We start from the raw sequence: 15,316 nt of genomic DNA, 5'->3' as shown, positions 1-15,316 counted from the left end.
TGCCATCCTTATCTGTGACCTTGCATCCTCCCCTCTCCATTTCCTACACCTGCAAAATATCACCACATCTCAACAAATACTCTCCCTCCCCTCACTACTGATTTCCACCCCAACAGCAGCATCTTTGCTCTTTTTCCTCTTGCATTGAGATCTCAGCTCCTCATCCTCACCTCTGGAGACCTCCTCCATCCCCACAGCACACCATGCTGTGACTCTGGAGACATCCCCATCACTTCCCTCTGGCACTGATCTCCACTGGGATGTTTCCAGAAGGTCTTGGCAACATTCCTGAGATCTCTGGGTGGATGGCCATGTAAAAGGAAAGGCAGAAGAACGGATAGAGAAAAAAACCTGGAGCTATGGTAAAGCTTGGATGGTGATGAACTCGAAGAGAAAAGGGTGGGAGATACATTTGTTTGTTTGTTTGTTTGTTTATGGTGCAGAAAATCTTCCTCCTGCTTGGGCACCTCTTAACTTAGTCCTTAACAAAGAACAAAACAAAAAGAAAAACAGAAATCATAGCATGTGACCTGTTATAATGGACCAGATTAAGTGTGGGATTACAGGAGTGTTTAGAATGTTGAGCAGGACTCCATTAAATTCTTCCTTGCTGCTGCTTGTTTTCTGGGAATGGGAGGGATTTGCAGGGGGTTATTCAGATTAAGAATCCGGTGGAATCCTTGCAGCCTTGGTCAGGACAGGAGGCAGGAAAAGGAAATAAACCCCAATGATGACCTGGTATTGTCAGCTGAGAGAGAGTTTTCAATTTTTAAACAATTTTTTCTTGTTAAATGTACTTCTTGCAGTTTCAATAACAAAAATGAAGTGCATGTGATCTGCAGGATTTTTGGTGGCTGCTCACAAGAGGGGAATAGGATGTGAGGAAGAGAAAGAAATGAAGGGAGGGAGAAAGAAGAAGATGAAAGTATCAGGGCTCTGTAAGGGTGAACTGAGCAGATGGCTTCCTGCCACCTGAAACTTCCACCCTGCAAAATCCTGTTAAGTGCAAAGTTTAATGAAATTCTGGATATCAAAAAGAAGCAGCTATTTAGAGCCTTAATCACCTGCCAAATGTGGCTCCCGCTAACCCCAATGGATATTTCCAGCCCAAATCACATTTCTGTTCCCCCATGTCCTAGTCATGCTCCTCTTCCCTAAGAAAATGGCCTCATTTGTAAAACAAAATGCACAGTGACCCTGCTACCATAGCTGGTGACCAGTCATGTTCCTATGCAGGGAAGTCTGGGATTAAACTAACCAAATTGGAAGCAGGACTCCTAGACCCCAGGTACAGTGAACCCTTTGGATGAGTCCCTATACTTTATAAATTTATTTCTAATTTATATTTCTAAACTAATTATTAAAGAACATATTCAGAGCAGGCAGCAGGCAGCTGAGGGGCAGCCACAGTGCCAGGTGTAGAAGGAGATCTGGTGGCAAGAGCTGGAGGCAAGAGACAACTGCCAACCCTTTGCAAAACAAAAGGGTGTAGGGACTTGTGGCACAGCCAGGTGAATGGACATGCCGAGATACAGCAGGAGCCAAGGACTCAGGAAGAAGAGCCCAGACTTTCCCACACACTCAGATAATAAGGGCACATAAACCAAGTGTTTATTTTTTTGGAAATTCCTTGTCATTTCTGGAGTCTCCCACCCCAAGCTGTTATTTTGTTCTTGTATGATTAAATTATTTGAAGGATCCAGATATCTGAGACTGTGCTATGGGAAACTAGGGGTTGAGCCAGTAAGGAAGCCCAGTCTGACTGAGTACGGAGTGTGGAGCTGCAAGGCTCGATCCCAGCTGTGGTGGTTTAAGTGTGAGTGAATGCCAGAGTGGCTCCTGGTTTCTTTATAATAATTAGAAATATTTTATAGTTCCAATACATATTTCTAATGGAGTTTATTTAATATCTTTTGCGCAAGTGGGCTATGGCATCATGCTGCTGAGGGTGCTTGGCATCATGTTGGACCTTTCTGATAAACTGCTTCAGGTGGTGAGAAAACAGCCCAGAACAATTAAACATGAAGAGCACCAAACAAACAATGTTCATTTATTGATCTAGATGAATTATATTTTAAAAAACATATGCCTTCATCACAAATTATGGCTCCTTGTCTCATTTCAAAATTAAAATAATGCAAAGGAAATAATTTCAATCATTCAGAAGTGCCTGGAAATATCTGTATAAACTGGCATCCATGCCAGACTGGAAGTGTTATTTTTAGGCTGAGGAGTTTCAATTGTGCTGACCACAGATGGGATTTTTTTTCTTCTCTTTTATATATTTTATGTGTTCTACATGGAGAAAAAATGAAAAACCTGTCTCTACACCCATGCAAATACTGGGAAAATCAAGCTATTTTCCCTACGCTATATAGACTATGTGTTAACTGTAACTATGTTGGGGTTGTGAAGTAGTTCCAGAGAAGGGGGAAACTTGGAGCTTGATCTCCATGGTTTCATCTTGCTTAAGGCACTCTATATAAATTCCAGGTGGCTGTCTTCTGGGACATTATATTTAGCTTTGTGCTGCTCAAAGAGCTTGGACAACTCATTTAGGTATTTTTGATGGACTTGATCAACTTCTTCCTCAGAGGGTCTGTGCTTCTTCTGCACTGGAATTGGCTTCCCAACTGGAAAAGAAGTATAGGTGTTAGGAGGAGCCAGTGGCAGGTACCTCTGAACACTTTGCTCACCCTAGCACAGAGCTGAGGTCAGCCTATCCAGGATGGACAGGTCAGTATGACCAGTTATTTCCTGGAGCCTGGGAGATAGCACAACCAAGGAGGGATGGTGGCTTAGATCCTGACCAAGTTCTTGGTCTCTAGGATCACACTGGTCCTTGCCTCAGTTTACCCATCTGCAAAGCTGGCTAATGTCAAAGACCCTCTGTGTAGCCTTTTGAAGTAAGAAGTGCTGTATTCCAATGCAGTCCCAAGAGCTGCTTCTCACATCTCAGATGTGCTGCAGATAAACACAATATAAAGACAGGATAATATTTGGGTTGGGTTTTCCATGTTTCCACATGGCCCTGGGAATCTGCATTGCAAATGAGGAAAGTGAGGAACAGGGGAGCCCACACTATTTAAATACACTTGCACTGAAGGTGCTTCCACTTTGCTCAGATTAAAGATTCTGTGCAATATCTAATTTTTACTAGGAACCAAGTACTTACATATCTTTTTAAAATAACATTTTATTCAACAGAAAATCTAGTTATTTTGATTCCTATCTCTAGAAGAGCCTTTCCATCTCCCAGAGCAACCAGGAGCAGGGGACAGAGAAGATCCATGAGGTACTTCTTTTGCTCTGGTCTCTTACTAAAATTGTTTTTGTCAAGTGATGGAGGGTTTCAGCATGTTATAAGGCTATTCTTCATCCAATTAGTGAAGAGCCCATGTGATACTACACAGCTTATAAAACCATTGAGACAATCTAAACAGGTTGTAATACAATTAGAAGTAATTGCTGGTAGTCAAACTTAATCAGTGGTGTAAGCGCTAACCATTCCAAACAGCATTTTTAATTAAATTAATTCTCAGAAAATCAGCCACACTGGTGGAACAAGCATGGAGATGTTGAAAAACTTATTCAAAACCAAAGATTTTCTTGAAATTTGGTCTCCCATGGATATGGTCTCTGGTCAAAATGGTTCATATTCCTCACATGCAAATAGGTTTGGATTTGCAGATGTGTCTGCACAGGACAGTAAGCAAAGCTGCACACTGCTTGAGTGTTCAGAGAATCACAGAATGGTTTGGCTTGGGAGTAACATAAAGATCATCTCATTCCACCCCCTACCTTGAATAGGGACACTCTCCACTGGACCAGGTTGCTCTAAGCCCTGTCCCAGCTGCCCTTGAACACTTCCAGAGAAGAGGGGCAGCCACAGCTTCTCTGGGCAACCTGTGCCAGGGCCTCACAGCCAAGAATTTCTTCCCAATATCCATCTAACCCTTCCATCCTGTTACTCCATGCCCTTGTCCAAATCTCCCTTCAAATTCGCCCTTCAAATTCCCCCTTTCTTGGAGACCCTTTAGGCACTGGCAGGGGCTCTAAGGTCACCCCAGAGCCTTCTCTTCTCCAGGCTGAACATCCCCAGCTCTCCCAGCCTGTCTCCCAGATGCTCCAAGCCTTTGGAGCATATCCATGGTTTCCAGCAGCTCCCCATCCTTCTGATGTTCTTTCCCTAGAACTGAAGGCAGCACTGCATGAGGGGGTCTCACCTGAGTGGGGCAGAGGGGCAGAATCCTCTCCCTTGACCTGCTGGTCCTACTTGTGTATGTAAAACTGCCTTGGAAGATGTTTAATGCAACCCTACTGCAGTGTTTTTTGTCACCATGTTGTGGTGTTGGGGTTGTCTGCATCTCACAGGAGTGATGAGGTTGGCCACATTTGCTCTGGGGCTTTTCCCAGCACAGCCCAGATGGGCTGGGATTTGTCATGAGATCAAACTAGATTGACAAAACATGAACAGTTTGGAATGCTGCTTTGAAGCACATTTCTAGCCTACCACTGCTTGTGCTGTCTGTCATGAGGCTTCAGCCTGGCAGGAGGATGACACAACCTAGGGACTGTTCCTGTTTCCCCAGTTTGGCTAGCCTGAGTGTGTCTGGCATCATGTCAGAGTTCTGTGGATTGACTCACCCACAGTGCAGATGGGCCGTCGGTAGGGTATGAGCCCAAAGCTGTACTGGAAGATGCCTCGTGCATGGAAGAGGGGAAGGGAGATGCCCATGATCTGCTGGAGCCAATGCTGAATCCTCCGCAGCCAGGAGCCCTTGGGATTCTTCACCTGATCAAAGACATCATTCTCCCCAAAGGAAAAGGCGGGGACCAGGGGGGTGCTGCAGGAAATCAAAACCAATAGGGTGTCATGATTAGCAAAGCCCATTCTAAAACCCCTTCATTCTTCTCCAAAACAGAAACACCCTATTAACCAGCCACAGAGCCGAGCACTCCTCCCTCAGCACCCCTGGACCCCACCCCCTTCATCACCCATGCTGGATGGCCAGGCGCACAAATCCCTTCCTGTTCTTCAGCAGCAAGGTGAAGGATCCTGGACGGGCATCCAGTGCCTCTTGTGCCCCGCCAACAATGATGGCCAGCAAGTTCCCACCCTCCGGCTTCTGCAGCACATAGGATGCACTCTCCTTGTCAGAGGGGATGAGGCCTGGAGAGCAGAGAGAAATTAAAAGTAAAACCCACCTGTCAGTGGTTTGCTCTGCACCTTTTCCCCCATAATCCGTCTCAGGAGAGGTGCTAAAAACTTTATTTTAAGAGCTGAAAACCCCAGGTCAACTCCTTTAAAAGGTGCTAGGTTTGCATGCAGCTCTATTTGCTGTCTGGCTCAGAAGTGAGAGAAAAATTTAGGAAAAAAAATAAACTCGGAACTAGCTGCACTTAAGTCCTAGAAAAAATCTGTTCCAATTTGTTGTCAAGTGAGACCACGTCCAATTCTGAATAATTCTGACGTCAGAGAAACATTTGCTTTAGGTCAAAACATACATACGTTTCAGTGGATGGTGCTAATTGAAAGTGGAATTTGATGAAGGATTTGGTCCTCTGGTGTTGTTTACTTGAATAAGATAGAAATCTTTAATTCAGAAATGACAAAGCAACATTGTTTTGACAATACTTTTTTAATTTAAAAAAAATCCTTGTTTCGGGGGCTGAAATAATTTGCACTTTAAAACCTCATTGTGAAATGGATTCAATTGACCTCAAAATTAGTTATGCACCCAACTCTGACATTACAGTGACTAAATCTTCTTTCACCTGGGTCATAAGTGTCTCATATATCTCACTGTTTGGATTTCTCACTCTCTATGTAAATACTCTGGCAGCAGGAGCTAGAGTTTATGTGGAAAACAGGGTAATGAATGCCCTGGAGTACATCAGATGGAACTGGATGCCTGTGTTTAGCCTATTGAATTCTGCCTATTCACATTCAGCTAGAGAAGTGACAATTGCCAAGCCCACTGCTGAGAGTTGGAGGTCATCCTGCCGGTGTCCAAAAATCTCTCAAAACTCCCTTTCACCTCTCTCAGTTTAATTTTTACCTGTCCCTTTTCCTATTCCTTTTCACTACATCTTTCCTCCTGCCATATTCCATTGCAGTAGCATGAGATGCTATTTTCATCCTCTGTCCTTGGATGCTGCTTCACTGGAAGCAGCAGATACTTCAGAAAAAGCATCTTCTTCCTCATAATTTCAAGCCTGAATATAATTTTTATGGAAAGAAACACAGGAACATCCTGGCCTGCAGCTCTCAGCATTTCTGTTCACTATTTGCTCTGCATTTTGCACACAGCACCTGCACTGTGATGCCCTGAGCACAGAGACCATTTATGGAGTTGAACAACAGCGATAACAGCAAGGAGGGCATCTTTTAACTTCAGAGGTTTTGGGTTGCCATCTCGAATAGATCCAATTGGCCCCAGATGAGGGAAAACAGACCCTTGACTCCTCTTCCCCATGCATCTTCACTCTATGTTCCTCAAAAAAGCACCCACACATACCACTGCTTGCCAGAGGCCCTTACCTCCACTCATCACATAGTCCCTGAAGAATGGGATGCGAAACCACAGGGAAAGCATCATCAGGTGGGGGGTGATGCCTGGGAAGAGTACGGAAAAGCCAGATGCCTCTGTGCAGAAATTGAGAAAGGCTCCAGCTGACAGGACTCCATGGGGATGAAATCCCACCAGGTAGTTCTGCCGAGGGTCCAGCTCTGCTGTCTTCACCAACTAGACACAGAAATGAAGCCAAAAAGGGGACAGAGTTAGTGCTTTAACCTCAGCAGGGTGGAACACTGGCTATGAAGAGCAGATAAGGCATTCCTGGAGAGAAGTGTCTTGCACCCACTATGCCTTTCTATTGGAAAAGGTTAACTGGAATAACTCCCCCATTTTTCACTGAGATATATTTCATTGCCCATATTTCCATATCCTCCTACCCGTTGGCCTAAAATGACTTTTCTAATGGCACAGTTCATTATGTTGCCTTGAACTGGTCTAGATGCTATTGGGAACCAATTTTGTTTAAAATATCCTCCAATACATTTTCTAATATAGGAGGAAAAGCGAGAAAAGGGTGATTTCTTCCACACAGTACCTCTTGATCCCACAACCAGAACAGCAGAGGGAGTACATAATCACTGTAGTAGATCTACTACACAACACAAGCATGTGTCCCACCCAACAACTTGGTGTGGATCAAAGGTTTAAACTTGGTGTAGATCAAAGGTTTATCCTGTCCTGAAATATGTGCCAGGTGATTTCAGGATGTTTTCACACATGGCAAATTGAAATCTAATTCCCAGACATCTAACAGAAAAGATAATGGTTTCTTTGCCACTGGGGAAACCATGAAGGATGCAGATGTTTGTGCCTGTGTTGGGTGCCCAGGTCCATCAAAGAGCAGTGGATGTCTGCCCAAGGCTGCTGCAACTTTTTCAGGAGGGAATGGAGAATGCCCATGCCCAGCATTTTAGGGATGGACAGCTGGATTGCAAATATACTGCAGCTCATGGCCAGCCCTTGAGGGCTGACTAAGCAGCTTCTTAAAATCCTCAGCCAATCTGAAAGTGATATTCAAGCCTGGGATATACTACGTGGGAGAATGAGTATCACAAACCAAGAGGGGATGGTTGAAGGGAGATAAGAGACAACTGGGATTTGATCTCCATTGCACTTGTTATGGACTGCCCAGAGGAGAGGAGCTGGTGTGACAAACCCACCCTCCAGCTCAGGAACCAAGAAGACCTTGCCATGCCAACATCAGTCAGCATTTGCACAGTCCAGGCAGAAGCAGAAAAAAACCGAATGCTGAAATCTCTGCACCATTTCTGTGGATGCTGAGGATGCTCACAGCAGCAGGGAAGGATGAATCTTTCCAAGGTTAGTCATCACATAATTTTGTCACTGAAAGGGTGGTCAGACATTGAAACAAGGTGACTAGGGAAGTGGTGGGACCACAATCCCTGAAATTGTTCAAAAATATGTAGATGTGGCACCTGGGGACATGATTAAATGGCATTTGTGATAGTGCTGGGGAACAGCTGGACTCAATGGTCTTAGAGGACTTTTCCAACCTGAAAAATTCTGTGATTCTGCTATCACAGAGCCAACATGCCTTTTCAGACAACTCAAAGGCATTTGTGCTCAAGAATAACCAAAGCCCTATGCATTTAAGTGTCAGCCCTCCAAGTACCCTGATTCCATCTGCACTCAGGGTGCAGTTTATGGTGCATGTGTTTTACTAGAAGCTGCTAGAACTGCAGGTTAATCATGAGAGTGTATTTTACTTTCTTCCATCATGACTCATTTTCTACCTGTGTGAAAGCACTGTTGACTGTACATGTGTGTGGGAGGTGCCCCAAGGGAAAGCAGTTCAGGAATGCCCTGGGGGACTGCATTTGTTTAAGGTAGGGCACTTTCCCAGAGTTCACTGCTTCCTCATGTAAATGAGTGTATGTCCATCATTTGTTGTAGTCTCCCCCATTCCAGAAAGTTCTCTGTTCACATTATCCCCATTGGTTCCCTCAGAAAGCCACTCCTTCACTTCTCCCTCATTGGTCCAGTTTATGTCACCCCATCTCTACTCCTCCCCTGAACCTTTTCCTCATTGGACAATTTGCACCCTGACCCCTCCTATCCTTCCCCAATTAAATACCCTGGTCCCTCTTTCCCCAGTTTGCTCTTGGAGCTTTCCCCTTCATGTGAGGTTATCTCCCTGCTCCTGTTCATGCTCCTTTGTCCTCAGTCTCTCCTTCAATAAACCCACATGGATTTGAACAGCATGAGAGTCCTCTCATCATTGGTGGAGATCTTATTATTCTATCTGGGCACCTGTTGACTAGTCAGCAGCGGGTCACCCTGCAGGACTCAGCCCAGGGCAGCTCGCACATGTGCCCATTCAAGCTGCTCCTAATGAGGGGAATGGACAAACCAAGTCCCACTACTGCCCAGGTGCAGAGGTCTCTAGGCAGGAAGAGAGGCAGATGGCTGAATCACTAAGTGCCCAAGGCCCCTGCCACCATTTGCTCTTTTATGAGTAATCTCAGCTTGCATCAATGTTTCCTGCATTCATCTTCAGCTTCCAAACAATGTTTCATCTCCAAGTGATTTATAAGCAGGGAAGCAAGATGCTCTGGCATGTTAGAAACTGCTACATTTCTGGCTCTGTGTGTGCAGGGAGACAAGAAGGGGGAAGGGCAACACAAGAGGGCAGCCACTGAGCAGTCAAATTGCCTTGATGGGAGAGTTTGCCTGTAAAAACACATCTGTAAAAACACGCCCTACGAAACATCCAGCTGCTGTCTTGGTGCTAATCCCAATGAAAGAGGAGAGAGAACAGAAAAGGAAAGAACAAAGAATAGTGCTTGGAGTGATAAGACAAGGGAGAGAATGGTCTTAAACTAAGAGAGGGATGATTAAAACTAGCTATGAGGAAGAAATTTTTTATGACAAGAATTGTGGGGGCCTGGCACAGGGTGCCCAGAGAAGCTGTAGCTTCCCCATTCCTGGAGGTTGGATGGGGCTTAGAGCAACCTGGTCTAGTGGAAAGTGTCCTGGAGGTGTTCATGGCCAGGTTGGATGGGGCTTAGAGCAACCTGGTCTAGTGGAAGGTGTCCTTGTTCCAACAAGGATCAGTTTTAAGGCCCCTTCCAACCCAAACCATTTTGTGATTCTGTGGTAAGATATGGTCCTGGGCAACTGGCTCTGAGTGGCCCTGCTTGAGCAGTGGGTTTGGTATGTTGACCTTTAGAGTTCTCTTCCAATGTCACCCAGTCTTTGAATCTGTGATTTTTGAAGCCCTGCTCTAAGCCATGGGCAGCTGGAGGGTAGCAATTGAGTCCCTCAAGTTTTGGTGGATCTGGGTAATGTTTCTGCAAGAGCTGTCCCCTGCAGTAGCCCTGAGAAAAGAAGGTCCTCATTTTGTCACAGAGCCTGCTCTCATCTGTATGATTTGGCCAAAACTCACAGAGAAACCAGAGAGCTTGTACAAGACTGAGAAGGAAATCTGTAGCAGGAGGAGAGACTTAGGCAAATTCTCTAGATACCATAGGTCTTAGACTCTACACTACCCTTTTCCCTCTAGAAACTCTTAAATACAGAAACTCCATCTTCCCTTCTGGATTGTTCCCACTATCTCACTCCTTCCCTCTCCACCTGGCAGAGGGCAGTCTCCATTCCCAAACTTCCAGGAAAGTTAATAATGTAACTCTGCACAGCCTCCCCCTCCTGCTGTCCAGCCAAACTGCCTAATGGAATAGGGTTTGAGGTACCAAGGAGTGGCACTATCCTCCATCCTGCCTCAAATGAGTTGTCTTTTCCACATCCTCTAGATGGCGTTCGCAATTCCAGTCTTATGAGTGAACTGAACATTTAATAATTGTCAAAGTACTTAAGAGTCCAAGCTGGTGTGTGCATGAGCATGAGACAACCCACAGGGGTTTTTTTGTGAAATAAAAGCAGTTTCTCATCTCAGAGGTGTCTGAGGAATGCCAGGTTAATGTGTATGACCTGTGGTCTGAAAGCAGCCATTAGCAGCTCAGGGTTGTGCTCTCCAAGCTGAGCCATGGGTTTGTTGAGTTCCTTGAGATTCCCTTTGCATGGTCAGGATGCTGGCTGATGCCTTGGTTGCTGACAGCAGTAATGATTCATTCTCAAAAGTGTTATGAAGCCTTCAAGCCTTCTGGATCCCAGGTGTGGGGTGATCCTGGCCTTCCTAACAAATAAAATTGTTTAGGTTGGAAAAGCCCTCTAAGATCATGGAGTCCAAATGCTTCCCCAGCACTGCCAAGACCACCACTAATCCATATCCACAGCTGCCACATCCACACAGCTTTTAAATGTTTCCAGGAATGGGGACTCCATCACTGCCTTGGACAGCCTGTGCCAAGGCTGGACAATTCTTTCAGGGAAGAACTAAATTTTGAAGGATAAGGTCTATTTTATGCTTCATCATGAAGAAGTACAGCTTGATAACTACAGTTTTTCAGGGCTTGCAGTGATTACTCTGGAACAGAAAACTCCCTTTATTCTGACTACTCATATGTGGGTCCAAGACATAGGTAAAACTCTGCCCCAGTTCCCCCAGCTCCCCAAGAGACATGGTAAAACCTGCTCCATGCACTGTCAGCTGTGTTAGGGAAATGCATATGTGGCATCAGCTCTCTGGCCACAGAGAGAAACACAACTTTCCCAGGCATCGTTCTGGGAAAAGTCTGTGAGAAGATCAGAACAGAAACAATTCTTATCTTAATATGCTGCACCTGGTATTGTGAACATGTGGAATGTGTTATAGAGATTTGTTTACCAAAGGGTGGTTTCCTAATTAGCTAATGGTGATGGTGTTTTAATTAGAGGACCAATTAGGCCTACTTGTATCGTAACCGTCTATAAAAGACATGGGTTTCTTAATAAATTAAATTAATCAGCCTTCTCTAATACATGGAGTCTATGTAACTTATTACCTGGCCGGGGGTCCATTGCAACAATATGCATATGCAGATTTCCAGGAGCTCTGATAAGAGCTCATGTACTGGTGAAGGATCTCAAGCAAATTAATCCAAATTATTTTTAAACTGGATTAGTTAAATCACATTAACATCCCAATTAGATTATTAATTTGATAATGATGATAAGGGATTAAAGTACTCTTCATTTCATATTTGGTTTGGTTTGAATTAATTTTGGAGTGCAATTAAGATAATTGGAATTAGGGCTTCTGAGTGACTTTATCAGCCCAGGAATTCAGCACTGGTTTAACCAGGCTGATTTAATTCATCTCTTGAGATGTGACTAGGTTCTCCTAGTTGCTCCCTACAGACTGAATTGTCCTGTCCCAAACTATGGGAAGACAGAGAGCATTTAATTCCCTGCTTAAGGCTGGTGCACTAGTGGTTGAAGAAAGAGTAATGAGGCGCTTGCACAAGTTGCCCAAAGAAGTTGTGAATGCTCCATCCCTGGAAATATTCAAGGCCATGTTGGATGAAGCTTGGAGCAACCTGATATAGTGAATAGCATCCCTGCCCATGGCAAGAGGTTAAAACTATAGGATCTTTAGGATCCCTTCCAACCCAAATAATTCTGTGATTCTCTGATTCAAATAAAATTCTCCCAAAGTCCAAAGGTTTGGAGGGTGGTGCTCCAGAAGCCCCTGGAGATGCATTGTCTCATGGGGTTAAAAAGTTGTGAAGTGAGGAATTAATCAAGTCGAGATGAACAGGAGCACTGCAATGTGCATACCATGTTGGGGGGCATATAGTCAGGAAGGACACTGATGTGCCATATCATTGCATCCTTAAGGATTGATGAACATGAGATGGGAGAGAAGGAGTAGCACGGCATTACCCCCACAGTCACTCAGAGAGCAGAGGAGGATGTGATGGAGGAGGAGAAGTTTGGAGACTTGATCAGCAAGCTCCTGGCTTCTTAATTTAACGTCTCCCAAACTGAGTTTCTTATGTTTTTCTATCCTCCTCTGGTCCCAAACTCTTTTTCCATGGATGTCATGGTCAGTAATCTGCTCTTAAGTAGGATAAACCTCCTTTCAGCTTTGTACTAAACAAATCCTCATGTCTCTAGCTCTCCATGGACACCTCCCAAAATCATCTCTTGCAGGATGGAACATGCAGCCAGTTTCTATGCGGGAAGAAGCCCAACAAAGATATCCAAGAAACCCAACCAGATCTGAAGAAGGACAAATTGTGCCAAACTGAGAAAAAGCAGGTCACCCACCCAAGGGTGTCTGGATAGGAGACCAAAGGAAGGGCAAGTATCTGAGTACCACCAGCAGCTGCTGAGGAGGATGGGTTTCAGGTCCCAGCAATGGTGAGAGTTTGAGAGGGGCAGTTGCAAACAGTGAGATCTTTGACCCATGGGGTTTTCTCCTGGTGCCACAATGTCAGGTCAGAGCTGCATTTGCAGCAAATATTGGAGAATCTGACCAGCCAGGTGGATTTAAACTGAGTTTGGATGAGACTTCACCACCCTCACTCCCAAAGCTGGGTAAGGATGGAAGCTCCAAAATGCTCGAGTCCTCCCTTCCTCTTGTAGGACTTCCTTTATCCAGTAGGTTAGCAGTGCAAATGGTGGGGCACAGTCCTCCAATGGATCTCAGCCATGGCCCCCCTTGTAGTGGTTTTGGTTTGCCAGTTTCAGATTTCCCCAATTTTGAGATTTTCCCAGCCAGTGCACCAAAGAGTGTGGCGGATTCGGTGCTGGCCAATCACCAGTGCACTCACTTCCTGCTGTGAGATAGGATTAGGAGAAAGGCAAAGCAGGCTCAAAACTTTAAAAGGGTATAAAGAAAATTTTATTGAAAGTAACTAAAAGAAAAAAGGTAGTAAGAATCAAAACAAGCCCTTCAGAACACTTTTCCTTCCCCCCACCTTTTCTTTCCCACTGACAATGTAAAGAAACAAAACCTAAAATTTCCAGTTAGTTTACCACCTCTAAAATAGTCTGTCTTCAGTTCACTTAGGGAGAGAAGTCCCTCTTCTTAATGTTATGGAGACTTCTCTACAAGAGGAAAAAAAACAGTCTTCTCGTGGCTCTCAATTTCATCATGAATAGCAGCCGCCTGGGGAACCCTGCCATCATGAACTCCTTTCCATTTCCACAAGCCTTCCCACAGCTTGTTGATGGGCCATGTCGACTTATGGGGTACTGTTTTAAAGATGAGCTATTTAAAGGCAAAAGTTCTCATTATCTATCTCTAAAATCATCTTCATCCATGAGAACAGAGATCTTCTTTTCCTGGGTGCACTGGACTACTCTTTCTCTGTTCAAACTTCTCATGGGATCACAACTACTTTCCCATCTGCTTACGTTAGCATGGAGACCTTTGCTCAATATCAATTTGAACCCTTCATCTCCCCATAGTTTCATTGCATTATAGAGAAAAAGAGTCTTTTTCTCCATAGCTTACAAGAGGGTTTCAGCCCCAAGACCAAGGCATCTCCCCATCGCTCCCATCTGGGACTTGACTTCTTCACTGACCTCGATGTCGTCATGTTGTTTCTTTACATGCTTGCATTTTGTTCCTTTCTCTCACTCGGGGGAGGATTGAATCACTGAAAGGGTTAACATGTCGCCTGAGCCCTTCAAATGGTTACCAGACCCCAGTCGGGCTGGGTGCTTCAGACAGCGGGATCTGCGGCTGGGGGAGGCGGCTCGGATCTAATCAGCCACGCTAGAACTCAGCAGCACGCAGGGATTGCGGGGGAGGGGGGCGGGGGGCAGGGGGGGAGGAGGGAGGAGTGGCCTTCTCCTTTCCCCTGCCCAATGGTTGCGGACAACTCCCATGGAGCTAAAATCCTGGCAGCGAGCCGGGGCTGCTTCCGCGGCCCGGCGGGCTCGGCTGGGCCCCGGGCTGGGGGAGGGGGGGTTGTAGCAAGCAGCCAGATGTCAGTCAGCAAGGCTGGTTCCATCCGGCCCCAGAGCACCCTCCTCTCCCTGCCCGGGAGCAATGGGGGAAGAGGGGGAGGCAGCAGTCGGCCCGGGGGAAGGGGCCCCGGGACGGGGCCCGGCAGGCTACCCGGGCCCCGCCAGGACGGGACCCGGTGGGCCCGGGGCGTGTTACCTTCTTGCCGGCCGTGAAAGAAAAAATTCCCGGATTTCTTTCGTCTTCAACATGTGTTTTTCACATGGGCATGTCCAGTTTCTAAGTGGTTCAACAGACTGTCAGTTACACAAAAAACTTTTGCCTCACTTTCCCAAATTCCTCCCATGTCAAACTATGACACCCCTCTTACCTAAGGACACTCCAGAACAGAAAAGAGCAAATGGGACAGAAGTTCCTCAGAAAATGATAGCATGGGGGCTTTGGGCCATTTGCCCATGCTTTTCTTTTACCCTGACAACCCCTCTTCCAGCCAACAGAAGGAAGCAAAGGGAACAGTCAAGACCTCTGGAAATCAGAAATTGTATTTGATGTCACGGGCTGTGGCACAAGTCCCCAGTTACAAATATACCACTCTTCTGTGAAAAGAAAGGAAACATTCCTGGCAGGGATTGGTTCACATGACCTGGAACTGTCCCCTCTACAGTGCCTTGCAATTCCCGAGAACTGCAACACACTCAAATTACCTCCGTCACAGTTTGTGCCATGATGAGAATGAATGAGCCATGGGATTAAGTCTTCCCAAATTACAGCTTCAAAGGTTCAATGAATTCTCCAATAACTCATTTTAGTTATGCTAACAAAAAACAGTAACACCAGCAAGACTACGAGCACAGCGACAGAGGTTTCTGCAGACAACAAGGTCCACCTGGCACTTAGATAACCCCAAGGCTTTTAAGAA

General features: G+C 45.5%; 1 protein-coding gene across 1 annotated transcript in view; it reads right to left on the bottom strand.

Annotated features, from left to right (window-relative positions):
* Positions 1-2,023: 2,023 nt before the first annotated feature.
* Positions 2,024-15,316, bottom strand: part of MOGAT2 (monoacylglycerol O-acyltransferase 2) — a 28,444-nt gene continuing 15,151 nt past the window's right edge. The window contains exons 3-6 of the mRNA XM_068180688.1: positions 6,545-6,749; positions 4,999-5,173; positions 4,648-4,847; positions 2,024-2,633 (exon numbers count right to left, since the gene is read on the bottom strand). Of these exons, the coding sequence (XP_068036789.1) occupies positions 2,479-2,633; positions 4,648-4,847; positions 4,999-5,173; positions 6,545-6,749 (735 nt within the window). The 3' untranslated portion in view covers positions 2,024-2,478. The remainder of the gene's footprint in view (positions 2,634-4,647; positions 4,848-4,998; positions 5,174-6,544; positions 6,750-15,316) is intronic.

Source organism: Anomalospiza imberbis, chromosome 2 (genome assembly GCF_031753505.1).
Source record: "Anomalospiza imberbis isolate Cuckoo-Finch-1a 21T00152 chromosome 2, ASM3175350v1, whole genome shotgun sequence".
NCBI lineage: Eukaryota > Metazoa > Chordata > Aves > Passeriformes > Viduidae > Anomalospiza > Anomalospiza imberbis.
This window is presented reverse-complemented; position numbering and strand designations above follow the sequence as displayed.